The 23,110-nt window shown below is 36.9% G+C and overlaps 1 protein-coding gene across 4 annotated transcripts in view; it reads left to right on the top strand.

The window, feature by feature from the left end:
• The window catches only part of LPIN1 (lipin 1), an 80,611-nt gene extending 58,947 nt beyond the window's left edge, over positions 1-21,664 (top strand). For all 4 annotated transcript variants that reach the window (XM_057431774.1, XM_057431776.1, XM_057431777.1 and 1 more), the window contains 12 exons: positions 370-557; positions 1,735-1,828; positions 3,180-3,249; positions 5,910-6,002; positions 7,388-7,464; positions 9,457-9,598; positions 11,187-11,335; positions 12,103-12,189; positions 14,869-15,021; positions 16,782-16,896; positions 19,261-19,364; positions 20,478-21,664. In XM_057431774.1, the coding sequence (XP_057287757.1) occupies positions 370-557; positions 1,735-1,828; positions 3,180-3,249; positions 5,910-6,002; positions 7,388-7,464; positions 9,457-9,598; positions 11,187-11,335; positions 12,103-12,189; positions 14,869-15,021; positions 16,782-16,896; positions 19,261-19,364; positions 20,478-20,643 (1,438 nt within the window). In that variant the 3' untranslated portion in view covers positions 20,644-21,664. The remainder of the gene's footprint in view (positions 1-369; positions 558-1,734; positions 1,829-3,179; positions 3,250-5,909; positions 6,003-7,387; positions 7,465-9,456; positions 9,599-11,186; positions 11,336-12,102; positions 12,190-14,868; positions 15,022-16,781; positions 16,897-19,260; positions 19,365-20,477) is intronic.
• The last annotated feature ends 1,446 nt before the right edge of the window (positions 21,665-23,110 follow it).

The following is a 23,110-nucleotide window of genomic DNA, read 5'->3' as shown; positions in this document are numbered from 1 at the left end:
ACTAATAGGTTTATTCTTGTGCCTGGGTGGGAATAGTTCTAGTATAAACTCTGCTTATAGTAGCAAGCATTATATAGTCTACTAAGATCTTACAGTTTATTGCCTTATTTTTCCTGTCTCTTGTACATATGTGAAGCTATAATTATACATGCTTAGTCTGGACAAGTAAGAAGAAGCAATCTAATGTTTGAGGGCACATGAGGCCTATACTACTTTTATGGTAAAACCAAGCAAATTTCTTTAGGTTCTTCCTCTTTCCCCCTTCCCCCCCTTCCCCCAACTGTGTGTCAGATGTAAAAGGTGCTTGCTGAAGGGAATGAATTTGGGAATGAATACGTGAAAATTGAATTCCTGATTTTTCTTTTCCAGTGGGGATAATGTCCAGTGCAGGAACACGAGTGACACAGGGCTGCGATCTGCCAGCCAATCTCCACAATCTGGTGGTAGCTCAGGTGTAGACAGTGGAGCTGAAAGCACCTCAGACGGAATTCGAGATTTACCTTCCATTGCAATTTCTCTCTGCGGAGGCCTTACTGATAACAGAGAAATAACCAAAGGTACAGAATGACATTGTTACATAGGCATGTGCTGGCAGCCAAGCTTTAGCGTCCTAGACTGAAGAAGCAGTGCCCTCCTGTGGTTGTATTCAGGAATGTGTTGCGAGGAGAAATGCTGTCCCTGTAATGATTAGATACCTAGAATGTTTCATATTTAAAATAGTGGACTTATATAGGAATGATGATTTTTAGTAATTTTTAGTAATTCACTACATACTAAATTTCTTAAGTATTTTATTGCATTGGGTTTTGTGTTTGTTTTTGTTTTGTTTTGTTTTTAATTTCGTGATAGTACTAAGGTTTGTATCATGATAGTATTAATGGTATCTTTTCTGCTTGGTACAGTATATAGTTAGGAAGTCACAGCTGTTGGTGTCAGGAATGGAAAAAGGTGGTCTATAAATGGGAACACTAGAAGGAGGAGTTGGAAACTTTTAAGCTGAGTACCTGCTCTACCTCAAATATTATATGTAGCTCTTAGATAAATCATTTACACTGCTCTGTGCCTTAAACTTCCAGCTGCATAATGTGAGCATAAATGTGTTAAGACTTGTGTTTTCTGTAGTTATGACATCATAAAAATCATACAAGCCTGATGCTGCACTGATTGCTGTTTAGAAGCCAATTGTAAAGTATTTCAAATATACTATTATTTACTGGAGTTGAATTGTTACTGCATCACTTGTAAATTACATAGACATTGTGAAAGGAGCCACAGCCAGTGGAAGGGGTATGCTCAAACATTTTCACTTTGCTGTAGGCCTTAGAAGTGATAAGATTAAGTTTCTGGCTGTGGGTTTGCATATGCTTTGAGCCTGTCAGTTCCTTCTCCTAACCTGGACAGAGGATCAGTGAAATACATGATAAAATACTTCCTTGCCTTGTAGAAGCCTGATTTTCCTCCCTCACAGTTCTATCCCTGAGCTTTCTCTTAGCTTGTATTTTGAACAGGAAAGACACCCAGCAGACAAAGAAATACTCAGCATCTTCTGAGCTTGAGTCTCTGAATACTTTGCTTCTATATTAGCACTTCCACTGCTAAGCTCGGCACCCTTGTAATGAAGGGTTGACCCAGAATTGTAAACCCTGCTTGTCTGAGAGGTGCGAAGATATTTAGGTTGGCCATCCCAGACATAATAAATGCATGCTTTACAAATGCAGTTTTTTCTCCCCACAGAAGAATTCTTAGAACATGCAGTAACATACCAGCAGTTTGTGGACAATCCTGCTATCATTGATGACCCTAACCTTGTGGTTAAAATTGGAAATAAGTAAGTGTATTTCAAGAAAAAAAAAATAGTACTGTTGTAGCAAAAATACTTCTGTGGCATTTCAGTGTGTTAGAGAAATTGAACTGTAGCTGAAAAATAGGCTTTGAATGTTCATAGCTTAGACTCATCCTGAAAGAGTCAACTCTCCAAAGAATTCAGGCCCTGCTAGCTACCTTTCCTCCTTGAAAGTAAAGAGCAGTTTCAGATGACCTGTTATAGCTAGTTGATACAATTTGAATTTAAAGAAGCTAGTATTAAATATTAATGGTGTTCACACTCAACTGGCAGAGTAAAAAATGAAATAGGATGTGAACTTCCTAAGGCTTGCCCTGAGCCAGTTTGAGTAATTAATATTTACAGGGATATGGCAGTCTTGCAAGCACTCTTTACCTAGCAGTTTGCATATACTGAATATTTTGCTAATGTGTCTCTATGAAGGTATTGCTTGTCAAACTTCACCCACCAAGTATAAGACTTCTATTTCTACAAGGCTAAGAGATTACTTCATATGTTTATACTGCTGGCAGCAGTGCAGCACTACAGTCTATGCTAGGTGCAGCTTTTTGCATGATGTTTTAACTTGGGAACTCCCTGCATCTGGCATACAATGTTACAGAGTAGAGGAGAGATCATGGCATTTTGTTGCACTTAGAGGTGAGGCTACCCTTAGTCATAGACATCACTCACACAAATCTGACATGCCTGGTACATCCTTATGGGATAGTTTGTATTGCAGGTATGTTACAGCCTTATACCTGACTCTCTCTGTGGTCTGAGGCAAGTCACTTACAGCTTCCTTGACATAGTTCTGTGACTTTGATGGTAGTGTTTACCTGCCTATTGATGTACTGGGGAAGAGAGAGGAGTACTTAATGAGGATATGACTGTCTCATTCTCTGGATGTCATGTGAGCTTCATCTTCTCTAAACAGTATTTTGTCTGTCCTGCTGCCTGTAAAAGTTGACCCATGTTCAGCACATAATAGCAAAAGTTTGACATACGGACTAAAGCCCCTAACATTTATGTAGCTCCTTGATGGAAAAACAGTGTAAACAGTTGTAAAAAAAAAAAAAAAGTGGCTCATGTGAAAGTAAATATAATAAGGCCATAAGGAATGTATGAAAAATACCCTGTCTACATCAGGACATAGCTTTTCTTGCCTACCTTGAAATGTGTATGTCGTAAATACCTGTGAACGTAATGTGGAATGAGGTGGGTCTGCTATTACTGGTGCAGTATTAAGATGGCTGGGCTTAAACCGTGGCACCTGCCAGATGATAAATACTAAGTAGATTGTGAATTGGAATCTTGGGATTACAAAGTGCAGTAATTGTCTCTCTTGCATGCCCAGGTACTACAACTGGACAACAGCCGGTCCCCTTCTGCTGGCAATGCAGGCATTCCAGAAACCTTTGCCAAAGGTGAGATTGAAAATGAAGGTTGATCAGAGGATGACTTATGATATTCTGCCATTTATTAAGGCAGGGAAGAGGGTTGTTGCACAAGAGGATCTATACATCAGTAATACTTATCCACACGCAACCATTCATCTAGTTTTATGCTAGGGGCTGAATAAGCAGGACTCAATTTGATCTGTGATTAGCATTTATTTGCTTGGTTAAGAACTTTACAAATATTTTAAATAAGGAAAACTTCCTGTTTTCCTTCATTAATATGGATTATAAACAGAAATTTTATTGACCCATGTTCATGTTTGCTGTAGCTGAATACCTGATGACTGCTTTCCATTTTATCTGTATAGAGCATATATTATCAAATAAAAATAGAGGCTAGAAATTTTAACCTCAGTGAATAAGCTTTAAATACTAGGTCAAGAAGGCCTGTAGCTTGCTAGTTTTCTATTTTTCAGTTGATTGTTCATAAACAAACTAGGTAGGTAGTGGCAGATAGCTATGACTATGTGGTAGTTATATGTCTTGGCTTGTCTTAAATGCATTCATTAACTTAATTCAGTTCCATGGGACCTGGTGCCACATAGATGCTTAGGACAGAAAGGCACACTGCAATACTACTAAGTAGTATCATCATTGGTACTATTTTATATCCTGGGTAGCAGTGGATTAAATGATGTTTGGGACTCAAACTCTCCTACCATTTCCAGTACTTCACATGTCTTTGGGTTTAATACATGTGAATTCAAATACTATCTCTGTTGAGATGAATGTGGGATAAAAATTTCTTCAAGCTGAGAATACTCTCTACCACTGTGTTCTTTCTTAGTGCCACATCACATATGTATGCATGTATAGCTGCACTGTAGCATCCCAATATAAAATAAACTGATCCTGGATGTCCCAAGCATGTGGTAAACCTGGCTTGAATTTCACAGATGTTAGAGCCACATATTTCATGCTTTACTGCAAATATTCTAATATGCAAATACTTGTCAAAGGTGGAATTCATCCATGGAACTCAAATGCCCACAGAAGGTGTATGGTTATCCTGGTCTGTATTTGTTGGGCATTTCCACAGACCTTGATAGGTGCCTGTGAGATCTCATAAAGATAATGCAAAGTAACTGCATTTTTAATTAAACACTGATGCCCATGCTAGATGTTTTGGGTTTTGCCTAGGATAAAATTGAAAGAATGGAAATGAAATATTTTTCCATTAAGGGAAATGGTAGTTCTTTCAACAGTGTTACGGTTACGCCATCATTCATGTAAGTTATCAGTTAAGAAGTCTATGAGTGTGAAATTCAGTGTGTTCATTTTTTTTTACATAATCAACTTATATGCTGAAGGCTGATAATTTTCTAGAGAGTGCAATTTGAATTCAGTGGACTAGCCAGTATATGTAGTTAGATCAGTCTGTATAATTGGGAAGGTTTAGTTGACTGAACTGTGCCTCTGAAACTGAAATTCCTAATTTATGCTACCAGTCATCTTACTGGTTTTCTTAATAACTTGTTACTTACAGTTTTTATTTGCTGTAATAATGGAACTGAGTACTAAGATACTTTATCAAAACAGGCTTTAGGAAGTGGTTGAAAACTTTGCAAAAAACCGTCACTCGTTCTTAATACATTTGAATCCCTAATTATAAGCATGTGAATTATCTCACTAAAAGTCAATAGGACATGTGCTTGAAGTTGTCCATATGTTTAAGGACATTTTTAAATTGTAGCCATTGTTCTCAGCAGTGGCATTCCGTTCTCAGTTGCTCCATCTGCTCCTTACTTTTCTTATTTTGTTTGAAAAGTTTTCAAGTTATTTGCTCACATTGATTCCTCTGTCATTTCCCATGGAAAAAGTGAGAGAAGGGATGCATTGTTCCTTACAGTGGCTAAGCTATTTTTAAGGCATACCAAACACTGTGGCCACCTTTACTGTGGTATAATATTTTCCCATTCACTGTAGTATTTTACCCTTTTGTCTTTTGCTTGCTCTCTGAGTGAAAGAATTCAGCTCTCCTTGTTACAGTGCATAAAGCTCCAGTCATTATGTTTGTTGAAAGACAAAAACCCCTTTTCTTTACTGAGGTGTAGTAGATATAACCAAAGAAAAGTAGCCAGGGTTTAAAAAGAAAACAGTTCTAGCATTGTCAGTCAAATTCATAGCATCATACTGAACTCATAAAAGCTAGTAACTTTTTGCTTATTTCTAAACTGATGATTAAATATGAACTCTAGCTATTTTTAAAAAAACTCTTGCTTGTCGGTTTGTTACTGTTTTGCTTGAGAACTCTTTTGGGAAGTGACATTTTTCTTTTTTTAATTTTTTTTATATAATTTGAACTAAGTAACTTCAACTTTAAAACAGTAGGCTCTTCATTCTAGACATTATACTAATATCTACTTATGCTTTTTTTCTTCTTTGATTTTTTATCTCTTTTTCATTTTCCTTTTAAAAATACCATAAGTATTCATGCTTAAGTTACTTCAGAGCAGCTCTGGACACCATTAGATTTTGCTTTAGTAGAATTTATGGTCCACAGACAGTATGTTTATTTCTCTTCTATTTATTATCAGTTAAAATTGTGTGTTTGACACTTTCATTTGCATATATCAGGTTGTCCTTTGTTTTGGTTTTTTTTTTATGTTACCATCCATTTATCACAGGCCACTGTGGAATCTATAATGAGGGACAAGATGCCCAAGAAAGGTGGAAGGTGGTGGTTTTCATGGCGAGGGAGGAACAGTGCTATTAAAGAGGTAAGTTTAAGAAGCAAGCAGTTTCCTTCTGGTTGCAGTGGGAAAGCTGGATACCTCTATATTCATCCCTCAGAACTTTGCTTCTGAGAATAACTCAATATTCAGTTTGACTGAGGATACACATATTAAAAGATGTTTAAGCAAGGTCTAAAGTCTGACTTCTTTTGACTTCAGAAAGTTTTGTCAGACCCTGCTTGAGACATCTGTCTGCAGTACTTTGGTTCTGCATTTATTTTCATTACACAAACTTGAGGCAGTATTATCTAATGGATTAAATATGTGTTTGGAACCTAGAATCCAAGACTGGTGCTGCTCATTTAATGTTTTCATGCAGATTATCTGCCCTTCTGGAGGTTTCTTTAGATAGCTGAAGAACAGACATACTTATGAGTAGTAAGCTGTAAAATTCAGCAAAACCTAAGATGGAAAACTAACAAAAGTCTTTTTAAATTTCTTTTTCTGAGCATTAAAAGTTTGTGGTCTTAAAGCCATGGATGAACATTAAAGAACAGTGGAAAAAACCCAAAGTTTTATATGAAATATTGATCTCCTGTCTAGACATATTTAATCTTTAAAGTTGGCTAATGAAACCTCTTCATATTAATTTATACTAGTAAAGCATTAGTACTTGAGGGGAGAAAATGACATCTAATATGTTTTTATGATTATGCCTCAGTTGAACTTTTTAGCCTTGCGTGAAATAACCATTGTACTGATCTGTGGGTATGGGCTTCAGAGCATGAGATTTTAGTTTTGATAGTTCACTGAAGTTTTTAGAATTTCTCTCTTAATGGAAGTATTTGGTTATCTGTTGAGCAGTGTCAGCTATAAAATGGAAAGGGGTGGTGGTGGTGGCGGTGTTTGTGTGTTTAAAAATCACTGTTTAAAAATCTAGTGAGATGAAATTGGTAGAATTTAGCATCTACTCAGTATAAAATCAGCTTGGAAAGTTTTCTTACGTTAAAAATTTTAATGATTCTGTGAAAGTTAGGTTTTTTTTTTTTCTTCTACAGAGTCATATGTTGCTTTTTCAGATGAAATCTAAGTATTTCAGGTGCATGAACTGTGTAATTAGAGGATTGATACCAGAACTTCAGTAATACTAAATCTATAATCTGGTATTTCTGTACTAATTCCACACAAAACTAAATCGTAATTCTTCTTCTGATTTTAATATTTGCAATTTTTAGTTCTTTGTGCAGCTTTTTTTTTTTTTTTTTAAGAAACCCATGAAGTTTTCTTTGCTTACAAGCAAAGAAACAAACATGCTGTTGATTTTTAGCAGGCCTGTACAAGACAGAACTTGGTTTTCAAGCATTTTTCTAAAAACACATGCTCTCTCCCTAAAAGAAAATTGACAGCTTCTCATGCTGGTATTTTTACAGGAAACAAAGCCAGAGCAAGGTATGAGTGAGAGTGGACTTACAGGAGAAGACTCTTCACAGTTGAGCATGGCAAACAGGTACCCCCGAAAGTATCTGTACTTGAAATGTGCAGGAGTTTCTGTTTAAAAATAAACAATTTATTTGAACAAAGAAATTCTGTGTCAATGAAATACATTTAATTTGTTACTCAATGCACCAGATAAGTGCAGATAGAAAAGCTCTACCCATGGCAGGGTTTCAGACCTTGTGAGTGTTCCCTAGCATTTCTGTGGTTTGGCTGGCAGCTCTGTGACACAAATTCCAATCCCTTGAAAACAAACAGTTATTGGAGCAGTTCGCCAGATCTGTATGTATCTCTCTAGGGATTTCAAGGGAGCATCATAGACAACCCCATGCAGCTGTCGGGTTTCAGTTTCTAAGATTTCTGATATTTTTATGGCCTGACGATTTCATTTGTTTCTGCAATCTTTGGAAGTTCAGGGACCTAAGTCTTTGAAGAGGCTTTTTCAAAGGCAATATTAATGCTTTCTATTGCTTCTTTCAAGGATTACAGAAGTCCCTTCTGTCGCATTCTCCAAATTAGTCATACTGTATAGCCAGAATCTCCCCTTCAGGAGGGTTCTGTAAGATGAGCTTTAACTTGCTTCAGAGGGATGAGTTTGCCAGGGACCACTCTCCTACCTTGCCCTTTCTCGATGCATGCAGATCTTGCTGTAAATACATGCCATATAGATGCCGTCTGCACTTAGAGCTGAAAAGGGCCATATTCAAATATGCTTTATGCTAATGAAGTTCAGGTATCACTTTTACAGAACAAAAAAGCATTAGCTGTCATTCTTCTTGAAGGTCAGCAGTTGCAGTCCAGGTGAATGTGCTGGAAGGAGGATTCCTCATTCTGTAGCAGGCTAGCTGTTATCTCATTTGCCTCTCTGAGTTTGAGAGTGCCATGGAATAAATCAGAAAGACTGATTTTCATTTTAAGGATGACATGTGTCTTTTAGGTCTGTTTCTTACGTGGTTGTTTAAAGATAAACTTTAAAGTAGGATTAAGACTTCAAGCTCAGTAGATTCTGTAATTGGTGTTCTTTGTTTAAACTTTAACTGGCCTTAGAAATCTGACATTAAGAATTTATTGCTTGCAAGCAAAATGTGATATGTAGGTAAAGCTTTTGAGACCTGATGTTACAAAGGATATGACAGGCTTTTAAGTATTGCTTGTCATGGCATGCAGTACCTTGATATTGGATCAAGACTTTGTAACATCTAACAACATCCAGGTGTGAAAGAGGCTAAACGCTAATTGTTTTAAAGATGAGATTTGCAGGACCTGAAAGGATGTTTTACCTTCTGCCTAAAGTGATAGATTTGTTTTTGTAGGAAAACTTTCACTCTGAAGAAAAATGTCCTTAAAAAATTTCTGAAAAAAATGGTTGTAGTAGAAAAAAAAATAAATGATATTGATGTGTATTTAAACAGAATTGTGTAAAGGAGCTCAGGTTTTGTGACTTTTCATCATCATATCCTGAATGGGATAATCCTGCAAATCCTGGAAAAGAATAATCCAGTGATCTAAAGTTGCTCATTGAAAGAAGGAATTTGTAACCAAATTTCAATCGCCTTTATTTTTTTAATGAATTGCTAAATTCTCTGGGGGGAGAGAGAAGGCCAGCATAGTGAACTCCTCCTTTTGAAACTGAGGATTTTTTGCAGTTACAGTATCAAATGGGTATTATGTTTTGGTTTATTTTTTTTTTTTTGTACCACTATGAGATTTTTGAGTCAATATGGCACATTAACCTACATCTCTAAAATTTGAACAATGGAAACTAGCTTATAGACAAGTGAATGGCTAGTACAGTCCAAGTATGAATAATGGGGAATATGTGTGAATGGGAATTCAGCACTTCATTGATATATTTAAAGCCATGATGTGAATGACCTCCTGTGAGACAGTACTTAGGAGCAGAGAATCAATGGCTGACTTGGTGACTCACTGTTAATGCATTTTTAATGGATACGGAGATGCATTTACTGACATAACATCATTTTCTGTGTGTGCAATGTTCCAGAATAAAAGATGAATCTTCTTCAAGCGATGAAGACCCTAGAGCTGCCAAACAAAATCTCGGATCATTACAAACCAGCTCAAGTTATCTGTCATTGTCTGGAATCAGTTACAAAAAAACGCTTCGACTCACTTCTGACCAGCTTGTGAGTTAATTTACATCCTTGTCCTGAAATGTCATTTCTAATACAACATGAACAATACTTTTACTCAGGTTTGCAAAGCTTAATTAGCTTATATGTCTTGCATTTAATTTTCTCTCTTGTTATATTTAAAAAAATACCATTTTCCCCTCTCTTCTTCAATATAAGCATCAGTGTTGTACCTTGCAGCAAGTCCTGTGGTTCACAGATTAGGAGACATGGGATCACATTTAGAAAAATGTCAAAATTCTAAAGCATGTCTAAATTTGTCATGTAACAAGTGTACTGGAACTATGTCCTTTTTGTATTATGTATAATATATATTATGTTAACCCAGAGGCCTCTTTTTTCTTTTTTCCTTCTCTCCTTTCCTTTCACTTCTTTCACAGGGAGGCAGTCACATTTTACATAAGTACGTTTTTCTGTTAGTAACTTCTGAAAGAGCTGCTTGTGAATTTACTATGAGAACAGGCTATTAATTTCTTTGGAGCCAGTTCTCTTCCTCTGTGACAGAGGTGTTTTGACTAATGGTGACAAAACTCTTACAGTTTTGTGTTCTGCACATTCCAATTTGATTTGGAAAAATGGGCTACTTGAGGGAAATATTTTCTGTCGTCTTGTCTACAGGCAATTAATTTTCTGAAGGAAACCCACACAAGGTGTACAGTATTAAACAACCCATTGCTCACTGCCTGAATAGTTTGTAAGAAGTGCAGAATTTATCCCAAAAGGCAGATAGGATGTGTTGGTAATTTTCTGTAGCAAACAGAAAACAAGGGTTATACAAATATACTGATTATTTTCAGGTTTGGAAACCTCACAGAAATTACCTGTAGCTAAAATTAGTTTTATATTAGTTCTTAATGAAACAGTGGTTGAGACTCATCAGTTACTCATCATTTGTCCTGCATTTCCACCTCCTTTTCATTTTTAACTGATAGAAAAATTGCAGTGAAATATAAGAAAAAAAGAGACATTTGAAGTATTAAACTTCTGCAGGCTTTATGAAAATGAGTATTTAGGTCCACAAATAGAATAAAATCAGTTGTCTCTTGCCACTAAGTGGCACAGGAGACAGTGGGAGGGAAGGGCAGTGAAGTGGGAGAGTTAAGGGTATTTGGTGGAGTCAGAAGGGTGATGAGTCATATGGTGTAAGTGATGGGTTACTGTAGGAAAGAGATGTGATGTTGTAGGACACAAGTCCCCATATAAACACTCTAAATTAGGGTTTATGGAACTCCTTGTTACACCCATTTCTCTCTGCATATGCGTCCATATCTCAGAACGGAAACCCCGCATAGATAGTCCCTAATCTGTAATTTGTTAATTGGTTGTTTTTTTTTTTTTTTTGTTTTAATAATAGCCCTGACTGTGAAACAGAATTTTTGTTTTTGTTCTGCTCTGTAAATCGGTACCTAATGTACACTACACCGGGGAAACCTCTGCTGTCATTAAGACAGTGGCTCTGCTGAAAGCAGTGAGATTCAGTGTGACCAAGAATTCAGTGATCATTTGTGGCTTTGTGTTTGCACTGTGTCAGTTTCACATACTCAGTTTGTTTGTTGATTATCTTGCTGATAATGTCTTGCAGAAAAGTTTAAAGCTTAAGAATGGTCCCAATGATGTGACCTTTAGTGTTACAACACAGTATCAAGGCACTTGCCGCTGCGAAGGCACCATTTACCTGTGGAATTGGGATGATAAAATTGTTATTTCTGACATTGATGGAACAATCACACGGTGAGTTCATGAACAGGGAGAGGCTTTATCTACAAGGACAAGTTTTTCTTTGGACTAACTGAAAAAGTAACAGAATTTTGAGTCACAGAATCATTGTATTCTTGTGTTTGTGTGTTGGGTGTGTGTTTGGTTTTTTCTTGATTTGGCTTTCAAACAGTGCAAGAATCATTAGCTGAATTCTTAATTTAATAAAGATGTGTGTCATGTGCCCATTATTTGTCACATATTTTTTGATGTTTTGGTGTTTTATGATAGTATTTACACTAGTATTGGAGGACTTTATGCAGAATCAAAAATTTTTTGCTGCATCATATGAAGTACACTGGCTTCTTAATCACTTCATGTTACAATACCATTGCAAATCCATCCTGTGTAGATTTGGTTTATTTAAAAACATTTAATGTAAACCTCAAAAAGTAGGCTTGGTACTGGCACTTGGTACCACGCAGGTGTGATTGGTAGCCTATATGCTGCAACTTCCATATTAACTTGTGGGTCACGAGTTTCATCCATGATGGCAAATCTTGGGGCACAAAAATAATTAAAACAGTATGGTCAAGGATAGGCATGTCAGTTTATCTCAAAAGTAAGGGCAGTAAAATCATCTAATCACAATCAGTACCTTACAGAAAACTGTATCTTCCTTTGCCATTAGACAGATAAGTTAGTGGGGTTTGAATTAACCTTGACTGTTGTTATTAAAAGTACTTTGTTTGGGTGTTTTTTTTTTTTTTTCAGTTCAGTTATATTGTTTTTCCTTTATTCAGGTCAGATACTTTAGGTCATATTTTGCCAACTCTTGGCAAAGACTGGACACACCAAGGGATTGCGAAGTTGTATCATAAAGTGAGCCAGTGAGTATTCAGTAAATCCATCCATGCATCTGTGACTTGTGTTTATTCATTTGCACATAAAAGAGAAAATTTCTGTAGGTTTCCCTTAACCTGTAAGAGTGACAATTTCATCAGTATCTCATCACTTCAGTGATGCTTACACAGTGTAAACATCTGCTGTATGATATCCAGAGCAGAACTTGCTTTGTGATATCAAAATCCCCCTATCAATGAGAAGTGACTGATCTTCCAACCATCCCAAACAGATAGCTACAGTTAGTTCCAAAGACTGCAATGCAGTTTCATCAAGTGCAACGTTTTTGTGAACTGTGAGTTGCAGAAGCATTAATATTTAAGATGCTCATACAGCTTCCCTTCTCTCCTTGTTGAGGCGATTTGCAAAATGCATAAGGGCTGTTTAGCCTAGGACCACTGAAGGTGGAGTTCTTGCCAAACTTGGCTTACCTGGAGTCATGCAGGGGTGGAATCTAAAATAAATGGAATGAATCCTTGTGGGGGAGTTCCCTTTCTTTCCAGTGCATCGAAAGGGAGCTTAGTGAAACAGTTTAGGCTTGAGCTGTCTAAACATTAGGCTTCTTGTCAAGCAAGATAAATCTCATCCTTGAAGCACAACACAATGCCTTATCTTGAGTAGAAACAGGCCTATTTTGGATAATCACTGCTTACATTCTTATTTTATTTGTTATATAAATAATGATGAGCTTCAAAGACATTGATGGTGATGTTTACTTATAATGATTATACAATTTATTTTGTAATTTCTGTACACAAATATTTGTTGTTATTCCATTGTTAATTTGCAAAGTTAGAAAGGATCAGTCTTAGTGTCATCGGTTAATTTTGAGAGTGATTAGTAAACATTGCTTAAAGTGCAGTTTAAAGGAATTGAAAGTCAGTAAGATGTGCTGTGAAGAGCCTGAGGAACATGCTTTCACCTGGCAACACCAGTGTGAGCTGCTGTGTTATAGCCCTGTAATTGACTGGTACCTTTTGGTCCACAGTAATACATACCTTTTGTTTTTTCCATTAGCTATTGAAGAAATACTGGGTAACAGTAGATCAGCTGTGCTTTAGGTCAATTAATGTTATTAACAAGGAGAGCATCCTGGAATGGCATATTAAAAAAAAAATCTTGTGGATGAATATGAACAGGAGAAAAATTGTTAAGACTGTACCAACTCTGGGATGACGTGTGGGAATGCTTCTAGGTGAGCAAGGCTAGTGCAAGAGTACAGGTGTACTGTTGTTTCTCTGGATACATTTTGCAATGTAGTCAAGCCATTGTGTATTCTGGAGGACTGAAGACATAGTATGGTGAGTTTTTCAATTAGCAATTGAGAGAAAAAAGGAAATGAGGAGAGAAATTAATTGATGTCTAAATGGGATCAGATGAACTATCTGATTTTAGCTTGTACAAGGAGGATTAATGACTGCTGTCTGTTCAGGTTGATATTTCTGCTTTACACAGAAAATAAAGTTGGTTTTCTTTTCTTACATTAAATTCAGCTGTTATAGTCAAATTACCATAAATGCTTGAAGAGCCTCTAGTACACATCAGAACTGTCCTCATAGTTAATCTGTTTTGTCCTGTGTGCTAGGGTTATGCTAAGGTTCATTTATTGCTTTCTGTTTTACATGGATGATGAATTATAAATTATGCATGATGGAATCTAAATTATACCAGAGACACTTGTCTGTGCTTTTATTCTATATAGACACACATGGTCATAAAAAAGACAGGACAATCTGGGAATTCACATGCTGAGCTGTATTTAGTTATGTGTGTAACCTCTGCATTGCACTTGGTGAAAATGTTAGTATTTTTTATTGCAGTTATTATTTCTGTGCCTGCCAGCATTATAGTTTGATAGGGCTTTGGTGATCATAAACACAGGGGAAAAAAATAGATTTGAGTCATGTTTTTCAGATTACCAAATTAATTATGTAGTGTTTAGATGTTACAGCTGGACACTGTATAAGTGTTCAATACTTAAATGTAATGACCATGTGTGCACTAAATGCAGTATTTATTTTAGAACAATAATTTCATTATACAACTTGCAGAGTAAATTGCTGTTAAGTTGAACTAACATCACTGGACTCTGGTCTGTCATGGACAGAGCCAAGAGTAACCTGTGGCTTCTGCTGAAACTTTTCTTTCAGTGTCAAGTTGAAGTTTTCTTCTTATACTGTGTTTTGAAGTTCAGGTTTGTTCTGACTTGAAGAAATACATTACTGCTGCACATAAGCTAGTCTGTTTTTAGTAGAGGCCCAAGATGCAGGAATATACCCTGTTAATCCAGCAAAGGCTAAGATAACAATATCTGCTTTATCCCAAGTGTTTTTCTCTTAGTGGATGTCATTTCGGTTAATTCTAAGGAGTATAGTTCCACAGTGTAGGGCTGAATAGAAAACCATAAGAAGCCATAGCAGTTAGAAGACCAGAGATAAATGGGCCCTCTTTAGGTGTAAATCACTAACTGCAGTAGTGCTAGATGGATTTTAATTATCCAAGTCTCTGGCATAAATGGTTTTATTCCTTTTAAAAAAGTCTAGGTTAAATGTAAGTCCATTAAACAGTCATGATTTGATTCATTCAAAAACAAACCAACAAAATAATTAATGTCTAAACACATGCCTTATTTTTATAGTAATTTTTTCTTTTATTTCTGTTCACAGAAATGGATATAAGTTTTTGTATTGCTCAGCACGTGCTATTGGAATGGCAGGCATGACCCGAGGTTACTTGCACTGGGTCAATGAACGAGGAACTGTTCTGCCTCAGGGGCCAGTGTTGCTGAGCCCAAGCAGCTTATTCTCAGCTCTTCACAGGTAATGCAGTTTTGCTTTCGTGCAGAAGGAAAGGTTGAATTCTCAGCTTTTTTATTTGCTTATTTATTTATTTATTTTTAAATAGTGCTTAAAATCAGTCATAGTGGGTTTTTTTTTCTTACATATTTGTGCAAAATGTAATAAAGAAGAAATTTTGTTTGGTAAAGACCACAATTCAGTTTAGTTTATCTCTTAAGACATGTCTTAATATACATCTGTGTTCACTGTTTGTCAATAGGTACTGCCTGTTGACTTCATGTGTTTAACATGGTGCGTTAATATTTACCTATGGGGAAAACGCGAACGTTTTAATAACATTCACTCTTGACTTGTAAGGTGTTCCAGTTGGCATAAATATTGTTTTGTGGAAGAATATTGGTAATTTTTGAAGAAATTCATGTGAAAATGAAAGGAACTTTTTACTCTCCTGACTGCACTGTGTGGACAATATCTGTCTTTCTAGGTGTGGAACTTTAACAAGTGAATAATAATAGCACAGGTTATGAATAACGTACCTTCTTCCTAATTCAGTGAAGAATGTCAAGTGATTACTGAAAATATTTTCAGCTGTTAAAAGCTGCTGTGACAGGATATATTTCATTAGAATTTTTAATGGAAGGTTGTTCAGGTGTTCTCCTGATTGAGTGACATGCTACAGACTGTCTTACCAGTCATGTTCTAAATATAAGAGACTGGAGGTATTACAGTATGCTGCTTAGACTGATTAAATAATAAATGCAGGGTAGTTACTGTTATGCTCCTTGTATCTAGAAATACATTAAAGTGATACACGTCGTGGTATCTTGGTTAGACTAAAGAAAACCCATTTTTTGGTATACAGTATTGTAGCTGCTGTGATGTCTGGACAATAAATGATTTCATTGTTATCCATAGATTTAATTATTGTGGTTTTGAGACTCTGAGATCAGCTGTATGTGAGACTGAGAAAAGATGGTCTTGTTCCTTTTTCTCACATTCTCAAACTTTGATTTATACATGGAACTGCTGTTCCAAAGGCCTGTTCTACTCCTATGAAGCTTCTGCACTATTCACATCTTCCTTGACATATGTGTTGGTGCTAGGAAGTGGGATTCTAAGCTGCTTAAGCGCTTTTGTGTCATGCTGGCATCTTCCTATGTTATGGGAACTCCAGACTCTGCCACCTGTTCAGTTTCCTTGCCAAGAGAAGCTGTTGTGGAAGGGCTTTTGCCCAGAGATGAGAACTCCTCTATTCATTAATGAATTCTACATTCTGTAAGGAGCAACTGAAGAGAAATAGAAGATTCAGTTATTCCATAACTTGTTAATTAGCAGTGGTGGAGGACCCTGACTGCAGAAGTGTCTTAACAGGCAGATGAGCTTCTAGCACATATGGTAATGGCAATCCAGTGAAGGCTAATAAAATCTATGAATCATTCTGCAGTTCTCAGGAAGCAGTTTACTTGATGACAATTTGTTTCATAAGGCTTTATTTAGCAGCTCTGTAATCAACCATCCTTGCTCAGCAGTCATCTTTACAACAAAGGTTTAAATAGAAGTTCCCTTGTTTCAGAGGATTTATTTACTGTGCCCATTGCATAAGCTTGGAAATGCTCTTTTGTCTTTGCAGACACTATAATTTCCAAATCAAGATTCATTGGAGAAGGGTGGGGACTCTTCAGGAGTATCTAGCTTGGTGGAAACATTTAATAAAGAAAATAAAATGGTTTGTGCTGTATTTCATGTGTACTTATTGAGCCTCCCTTTTTCTATCATTTCAGGGAGGTTATAGAAAAGAAGCCAGAAAAATTTAAAGTTCAGTGTTTGACAGACATCAAAAATTTGTTTTATCCTAACACAGAACCCTTTTATGCTGCTTTTGGAAACAGACCTGCTGTAAGTAATACCTGAATTTATTTCTATTGCAAAGAACAGAAAGGTTGCTGTTATTTCATGGTTCTGTTGAAGCTAGAAGCTTTAAATGGGAGTTGAGATATTTTATTAGGCTCTGCATGAAGGAAAATACCAAGGTTCTTCCTTAAAAATCTTGCAATGGAGGATGCAACCAGAGATGGAAGAGCAGTAAAGTGACTACATTATGTTTAGTTAGCAGTTAAGCTTGTCTGAAAACACTGATCTCATTTTAATCCATACTGATAGTGTCAGATACATGTGGACAGACAGAACATCTTTCAGATGCGTGTTGGTTGGACTTACACTTCAGACTCTTAAGTATGCTCAAAAGAACTTGCATGTTCTACTGAAATCAAAAGGTTTTACTTTGCATAGAAAGTGAAATGTTTCGCATGGAGAGGGGAAGACAGATCTCCTTTGGCCATTTGCAGGCTGTATAATTAGGCTATAGGCTTTTCTTAGTCCTGTTTTAGCCTCAGAATTATTTTATTTCTACAGAAAAGAAAGTCTCACGGGCTAGGGCAAAGGCAGCAACCTTGGCATGTGATTATCCCTTCTTATAAATTGTTAGCATAATCCAAGAGGCTGTTTTGACACAGGCAGCTAGCAGTCTTCCAGGCAATTCCTGGATATGATTGCTGTGTTAGATTGTGGCACGGATTCTTCACAGTGGATTTTTGATACAGCCATATTGGGGTGTGTGTGTATGTGGAGTTGTGGAGAGTTGTTTTTTTGGTTATGGGGTTTGGGTGGTTTTTTTGAAGGGAGTTGTACAGAGATCTTCATAATATTGTGGAAGTGTCAAGAGATTTTCAAGTCTGACAGTGGGCACTTTCACTGTTCAGTTTACTAGTGTAGATTTCACTATAGGTGCCTAAGGAAGGATAAAGGCTTTGATTCACTGGAAATCTTTGAAAGCAACCTGCTTTCAGAAGGAGATATATAGAAAATCTGCTTCTTCAGATGTTTACTGTTTCATTGGACACCTAAGTTTAGATGCTAACTACATTAGGTAGATGGGTCCCTTATTTGTGTCCAGGAGCTCCACAGAGCACTTAATACTTCAGCTCTGTATTGTCAGGTAATATTTCCTGTTGAAACTGATATGTGGTGTAATAACAAGAAACCTGGTAACACCTTTGTAGTGTTTATGGCCAAGGACCATTGACATACTGTTTGAGTGTATCCACTCTGCTCTGAAAGCTAAACCCAATTAACTGTATGCCTCTGTCCTGGCCATGCCATTAGATCGGGAGAGAATGGTTCTTTATCCTTCGTATTTCATAGTATGATTAGCCAGAGAAGGCTCCAGTTGGTTACATTGTTCTTTAGTTGGTGCAGAGAAATGGGACACATGTGGAGAGTGAAATTTCAATACTCACGGACATTACTGGTGTAACGAGTGCATGGGCTTCCAGGATTCTTGAAATGACTGCTGTTAACTTTTGTTCAGTTATTTTTTTTTCTGGAGCAGTTTTTATAGAGATAAAAATAATCTTTGTATCTTCATTAACGTTCCAGTCTTCCACCACCTCAGCTTTTTAAACCATGCTTTAGATGATGAAAACGGAAGCTTGGTTTTGCTCTGATCTTCTGGGTGTTATTTTCATATTTGCTTTTGTCAAGCTTTTATTCAGACCAGATCAACTTACTCACTGCTTTCCTTAGCAATTTGAATTTCTTAGAAGCATTTCTTACTTCTAACTATACTTCCCAGAGTTGCATCTGCATTACCTGCTGGGGCTCACAGCTCCTATTTTGGCATGTATTCCTTGATTTCTGTTCTTTTCTCTTTGCTCTGACATGGTGTCAATACATGGCACAAATCCAGACTCAGGAGCCAAGAGATGTTTCCAGGAGTTTTAATGTAGACACGGTTGTCATGACTTCCTTTTGTTTGTAAGGACAAGGTCACAAATCGCTGTTTTACGTGTCAGTTATGTTTTAACCTCTGTACATTGTTGCAAGATACTCAGTACAATGCACTCAGGAAATGATATATTCTCTGAAAGCAAAATGAAAGTGCAAATGCTTTTACGCTAAATATCGTTACTTTTTTATTGAATGTTATTTCTGTGTCAAGAGAAGTTACTGAAAAAATGAACATGGTTTTGATCAATAGTTTAAACTGAACTGGCAAACTCCTTACCTAGCTGCAAATTGTTCTGTGAGCATTTGTTATACTGACCTCTTTTGTAACGTAATGGAGAATTACACATACGCAATAACTAGCTAAATTTAGTACCAGTACTATGCAAATATGTTCTTCTGTGTAATATATTCCAGCAAGAATAAACCTTATTGTGCAAAGGCAGAGTCATGATTTATTTTTTCTTTTCTGTTTAGGATGTTTATTCATACAAACAGGTGGGAGTTTCTTTAAACAGGATATTTACAGTTAACCCCAAAGGAGAACTTATACAAGAGCATGCAAAGACAAACATCTCATCGTAAGTAATCTCTTATACCTAACACCTTATTGACTAAATTAATGTGCTAACTAATTTATGACTCAAGTTGACCAAAGATGCATTTGATTTTATTAATAACAGATTCCTTAGATAGAAACAAAATATTAAAGTTTTATACAGACTTTCCTCTTTCCTTCAGTTTAACTGAAAGAAAAAAAGTTTTGTCAGAAACACTGACAAAAAAAAATGTAATTTAATATATTCCATCTACCTTAATCATGTAAAGGAATTATCAGTGTACAGTTTAGTCTGCATAAAAATCATAGAATCATATCACAGAATAGTTTGGGTTGGAGGGGACCCTAAAGATCATCTAGTTCCAACTTGCCTGCCATAGGCAAGGGTGGCCTTAAACATGTCCAGGGATGGGGCATCCACAACTTCTCTGGGCAACCTGTTCCAGTGCCTTCCCACCCTCTTAGTGAAGAATTTTTCTTAATACCTAATCTAAATCTACCCTCTTTCATCTTAAAGCTATTCCCCCTTGTCCAGTTACTACATGTCCTTGTAAATTTTCCCCTCCAGATTTCTTGTAGGACCCCTTTAGGTAGCTAGTTTCCTGAAACTATCTACCTTTTTATGGTCTTTTCAAAATGTCCTTGTTGTGAAGCTCCTATCTGGAAGGGCCTGAAAATCTAAAGATAGGGCTAAGGGCTTCTAGCACAATGCTTATCCACTGTAGTGCCTAACACTAAATGGAACACTACACAGAAATGGTTTTTAGTAATGTTAAATGTGTCCTTAATTGAAGTGGAGCCATACATGTATAAACCAGAAATAACTGACTCAGCAGGGAGCTGCTTGAGCCAAGCTGGATGTAAATGGAGAAGGAAGATATAGAGCAAGATATAGGGCTTGAATAGTTTAGCAGGTGATCTAGGTGGAAAAGGGTATCTGTTTCTTACTAGGTAAGAAATGAATGGATTTTTTTATCAGAACTGGGAATCCTCTCTGGAAACTAGACAGTGAATTGAGTTCAGTTTTCTTCATTTGAGGAGGGAGACTTGTTCGTGTAAGAGTAGCCATTCCTTAGTGGTTGGGGAATATTCAAAGATCTTAAATGGTTCAGCATTCTTTTTTTTTATTTTCCAGTTATGTGAGACTATGTGAAGTGGTAGATCACATTTTCCCATTGCTAAAACGAAGCCATTCTTCAGACTTCCCTTGTTCTGATACCTACAGCCAGTTCACCTACTGGAGAGAACCTCCACTGCCTTTTGAAACTCCGGATGAGCATCCACCTTCAACAACCACTTAACCGCATCTCCAAACTGCTGGCCTCAGCTCAAAGAATGAGTTAGCTTGTATTGGAAGGCCATCACTTGGCTTTTGCTGTTGACAGTTCAGCTGGAATCTGTGATGTTGTGAGCATTGTATTTATTTTGCTGTGAGCAAATTTAGAACTGCATTTTTTCACATTTCCAGATGACAAGAGGGAGTCTTACTAGGAACAGGAGTTGTGTTTCTGGCTCTTCATCCAGCTTCTCAAATTGTGCCATACAGTTTCAGTATTTAAGGTCAAATAAAAATGGTGTTGGAGTTGCAGTTAAACATACCAGAAGTTTGTAACATGGTTCTGTATCTTCTCTGTGCAACACTGACGTGATCTTCCATCTCATCAGAACCCCTGCAAGTAAGGGAGCTGAAGGTGTTCACCATTCCTGACATCATCTGGTGACAAGGACTGGGATTACAATCCATATGTCAAAGTTCCTTTCTCTGAAGGAGCAAGTGATTCTTCCTCTTTCCCCTTACTTGACCAACAGCTGTTTGTCTGAGTTAATTACTAGGTCCTCAGCTGTTGTAAATCAGTGTAGCTATCAAAGCCAATTGAGCTGTGTTGATTGATTTATTCCAGCCTGTTGTTTTGACATGGTAACACTTTTCTGAGGAAATAAATCATGTGTAGTCTAAAGAAAAAGCAAATTAAATAAGTTAGCTGGATTCTGGCAGTCTTTCTTAATTTGAGAAGTACCATGCTTCAAGAATAGCTATTGGGATTAAGGTAAGTGTGCAAGTGGAAGATACAGGCTGCTGTACATAGTGTCGATTTTACTGAAGTCATTGATTTTCAGTAGAGTCATCTTGCAGAATGTGCTGAGGTTCAAGATCATTACTGAGCCAAGAGCATTGACGATTTTGTCAAAATGGAATAGTTTTATTCGAAACATTATTTTGGCTAAAATGTGAAATTTGATGCTGGTGAATGATGCATCTCAGGTTTTTACTGTATGGAATTTTTTGTTTTACATCATAAATAATGGATACTTTCAGTGCAATTTACTCTCTTCTAAGCTAAGGAAATATTTTTGTGGGTTTTTTTTTTTCCCCTTGTTTGACCAGACACAAGCTGTAGATACTCTTTTTGCTACCTGCTTTTGACAGCCTTAAGACTTTAACTGTGCATGCTAAAAGCAATACTGCAGATCAGTTGATAATGTTTTCCAAATGGTCTGCCTTTACACAATGCGGTACTTTACTTAAAATGTAAACATCAAGTGACCATATGCCAAATGACTCTCAAATGTGCTTGTAGCTGTAAAAAAACTTTCTTTTTTTCCTTTTAAAATATATTTAAAAGTCTGAAACACTGAAAATGGCATCATGGGATACTTTATGTTACATTTCAGTATGGCTAAACAGTGGTTCACAGGCTGTGGTCTCTGCCAGCTTGTCATCTGTGAGGCTATGGTATATGTTTTGCAGCTGCTTTGTAGTGTTTTCAGTTAAGAGTTTAATAATAGGAAGGCGGAATGGTCCAGGAGAGATTTTAAGATGTGATTGTGGTTGGTTAGCACCCAGAAGATTGGCAACAGCTGCTCTGTATCACATTTGTTCTGTTTCAACAAATTCTGGGTTTGCATGTCAAGAGTGATAGCAACGTAGGTAACAATGGAAATTCTGTAATAAGGGTTTTCTATCTTTCAGTGCTGCACTTTATCTGTGATGTCAGGGGCCAATCTGTGATTTCTCTGTGCCTTCAAAAGTAATGGATATAAGTGCAATCCTGTATACAGCTGCAGTGTGCAGTGGTGAGCTCTCTCCAAGTCTTCCTTTCCTCACGAATGTTGCTGCTTCAGGCAGGATGCATGACCACTTTGGAGTTACCAGGATTAGATAAACACGAAGAGGAAGAAATGCATGTTTAACAACCCATACTTGATTATGCCCTCTTGAAAGTTTAAGGAAAATGCAAATATCTTAAAGATGGAAGAAATGTGGTACGGATTATTCTGATAGACAATCAGTAGGGATTGCAGGTTGCCAAACTGGTTGCATCTCTAAATATAGCCACACTAATACTTGTAATTAGTGATTGAATAAGTGGATGAATATATTAACTGCATCATATTTCTATTCAGTTTTAGTGAAGGCCTATTTCAATCCATTCATTATGCAAAATAAAACCAACGCTTCTCTTTGGAGAGAGGCTGTCAGTTCTATGGCAGATAACGTCTGATTTCCTAAGGTACCTATATAGTAGCTTCCACCAGAAAAGATGCTCCGTGAAAGTTCTCCACAATTAAAGCCTGTGATGTATTTATTTATAACTTACTAAATAACTAATCCAGGGTTGTTTGTTGCCGTTAGTATTCCAAACCACATGGCAGTGCAAATGGGTGGTCATTTTAATTCAGTCAGACTTGCAGGCGCGGTGGAGTGCTCGTACAGTAACCCTGAGACGCTGTGGAATCTCTGTCATGGTGTTTTTCAAGACTTGGTTA

This window comes from Pezoporus wallicus, unplaced genomic scaffold (assembly GCF_028554395.1).
Source record: "Pezoporus wallicus isolate ANWC-B61680 ecotype Strahan unplaced genomic scaffold, APGP_CSIRO_Pwel_v1 contig_161, whole genome shotgun sequence".
Lineage (NCBI taxonomy): Eukaryota > Metazoa > Chordata > Aves > Psittaciformes > Psittacidae > Pezoporus > Pezoporus wallicus.
The sequence above is the reverse complement of the archived record's forward strand: the minus strand, read 5'-3'. Positions and strand labels throughout refer to the sequence as shown.